The following is a 1,989-nucleotide window of genomic DNA, read 5'->3' on the forward strand; positions in this document are numbered from 1 at the left end:
GCACAGCTTCCCCTGCAGCTCTGGGACTTGGCTGACCAGGTCCTGTGGGTCGGCGTAGACCATGACGTGCTCCGGGCTGCCCGTGATCTCCTCCAGCTCCGCCCGCACGGCCTCACTGCCCACGCCCAGCAGCAGCAGCCCTCGGGCCCTGGCATGACGCGCTGGGCCGGCCACCTCGTCCTGGGTGCCTGACTCAGTGAGCAGAACCACCACTCTGCGTGGACGGTCCTGGCCTGTCCAGGTGGCGCTCCCGAAGCCGCGCTCTGCCACCTGCCGCAGGGCACTGCCCGTGAGGGTGGCGCCTCCGCTGAAGGGGATGGCCTCGAGGCTCCGGACCAGGTCTGGCACGTCTTGGTACTCGCCCACGGGCACCGCCAACTCCAGCTCCCTGCTGTACCAGGCCACACCCACACGGGCCCGAGAGTCCTCATCCAGCGAGGCCTGGACAAAGCTCCTCACGAAGGCCTTGGCCCGCAGGAAGCCCTCCGGCGTCATGCCCGCTGAGCTGGCCAGCAGGAAGAGGACGTCGGCTCTGCATTCCAGGCTCAGCGTCGGGGCTGCCAGAATCACAGCGGCAGCCGTCACACCACCTGGAGCTTGCAGGTCACCGTCCTACCCAAGACACCCAACCAGCACACGGGGCAGGAGAAATCTCCCTCCCAAGAGGGAGACGGAGTGGAGAAACTGAGGCTCCACGGGCTTTGTGACCAGTGCATGTCACCGCAGATTCAGACAGGGCTAGATACAGAGCTCTCCGTCCCGGCTCCTGCTAAGGGTCTCCACCCAACCACGATTGAAAAATTAAAATATATCAATTTGTAACTTCCTCCCATTATGGTCAGCGCTGCTTGTGTCCTAGTTGAGAAATTCATGAAGATGTGCTTCTATGTTTTCTTCCAGAAGGTTCATGGCTTTGCTTTTTACATGTAGATCTATGATTCAGTTGGCATTGAATTTTGTGTAGGTAGGGGATCAGCTTGTGAGGTAGGGGATCAAGATTGATTTCTTCAGTATAAATCTCCAATTGACCCAATACCCCATTAAAAAAAAAAAAAAGTTAACAAGCCCCTACTACGTGTCAAGCAATGTGCTAAGCACCTTACATTCAAAATCTGACTTCAACCTTAAGAGATAAAGCCTATGATAATCTTCATTTCATATATTTACAACCAAAAGGGGTTGAGGCACCTCTTCCTAGAGGAGAGAAGAGATTCTATATAGAACCAAGACCCCACAGCCGGGCTCGGCGTGCTCCAAGATCAAGCAGTGACCATTCTGAAGCTCATTAGCCAGAAACGGCTGCCCTACCCAGAGCTCCAGCACCCGAGTTGTTTATTCAAGGAGCACTCAGAGGCCGTATCGCCTGAGACATCAGAGCAGCGGTGCACTTGGAAGGTAGGTGACTTTAAAACTCAACGGCCCGTTTCTATCTAGCAGCTAGAAGGGTGGGAGGTGTGAAGGGGGCATCCGCCTTGGAAGTCCCATGCATACGTACCGCAGTCGGCCTGCCCTCTGAAGGCTGGCAGGCAGAGGCAGTGGTAGCTGTCTGGTCCTTCTGGAACACATGTGCCTCCATTCTGGCAGGGCTGTGAGTCACAAGGGCCTGTCAGAGAGATGCCCATTAACAACTTAGCACGTCAGCCCAGAGGCATGAGCCCGACAGGCCACCCTGCCCCACCACGGCCCGGCTTCCTCCTTCCCTGGGGACCACTAGGAAACTAACTGCAACACCTGTAGCAAGCGAGGTATGTGTGTAAAGGGGCTGGGTGTGGTAAAGGACTCTCCATGGTGGGCAGTAAGGCCCTCCATGGATTAGACTCACGCAGGGATGGATGTGCCATCAGGACCTGGACTGCGATGGACTGAATTGTGCCCAACCCCCACCCTCCCAATTTATATGAAGAAGTCCTAACCCTCAGTGCCTTAGAATGTGGCTGTGTTTGGAAATCGGACTTTTAAAGAGGAGATCACGGCTAAATGAGGTCAAAG

General features: G+C 55.9%; 1 protein-coding gene across 1 annotated transcript; it reads right to left on the minus strand.

Moving 5' to 3' along the window:
- Positions 1 to 4: 4 nt before the first annotated feature.
- LOC105310375 (von Willebrand factor A domain-containing protein 2-like) lies at positions 5 to 1,576 on the minus strand (the record flags this gene model as incomplete). The annotated part of the gene is made up of 2 exons (XM_011386561.1): positions 1,492 to 1,576; positions 5 to 557 (listed from the first exon to the last, which is right to left on the minus strand). Coding segments are annotated over exons 1-2 (638 nt in total), but the record flags the coding sequence as incomplete, so codon positions are not given.
- Positions 1,577 to 1,989: the final 413 nt, after the last annotated feature.

The sequence above is a fragment of the Pteropus vampyrus genome, unplaced genomic scaffold, assembly GCF_000151845.1.
Source record: "Pteropus vampyrus isolate Shadow unplaced genomic scaffold, Pvam_2.0 Scaffold2721, whole genome shotgun sequence".
NCBI lineage: Eukaryota > Metazoa > Chordata > Mammalia > Chiroptera > Pteropodidae > Pteropus > Pteropus vampyrus.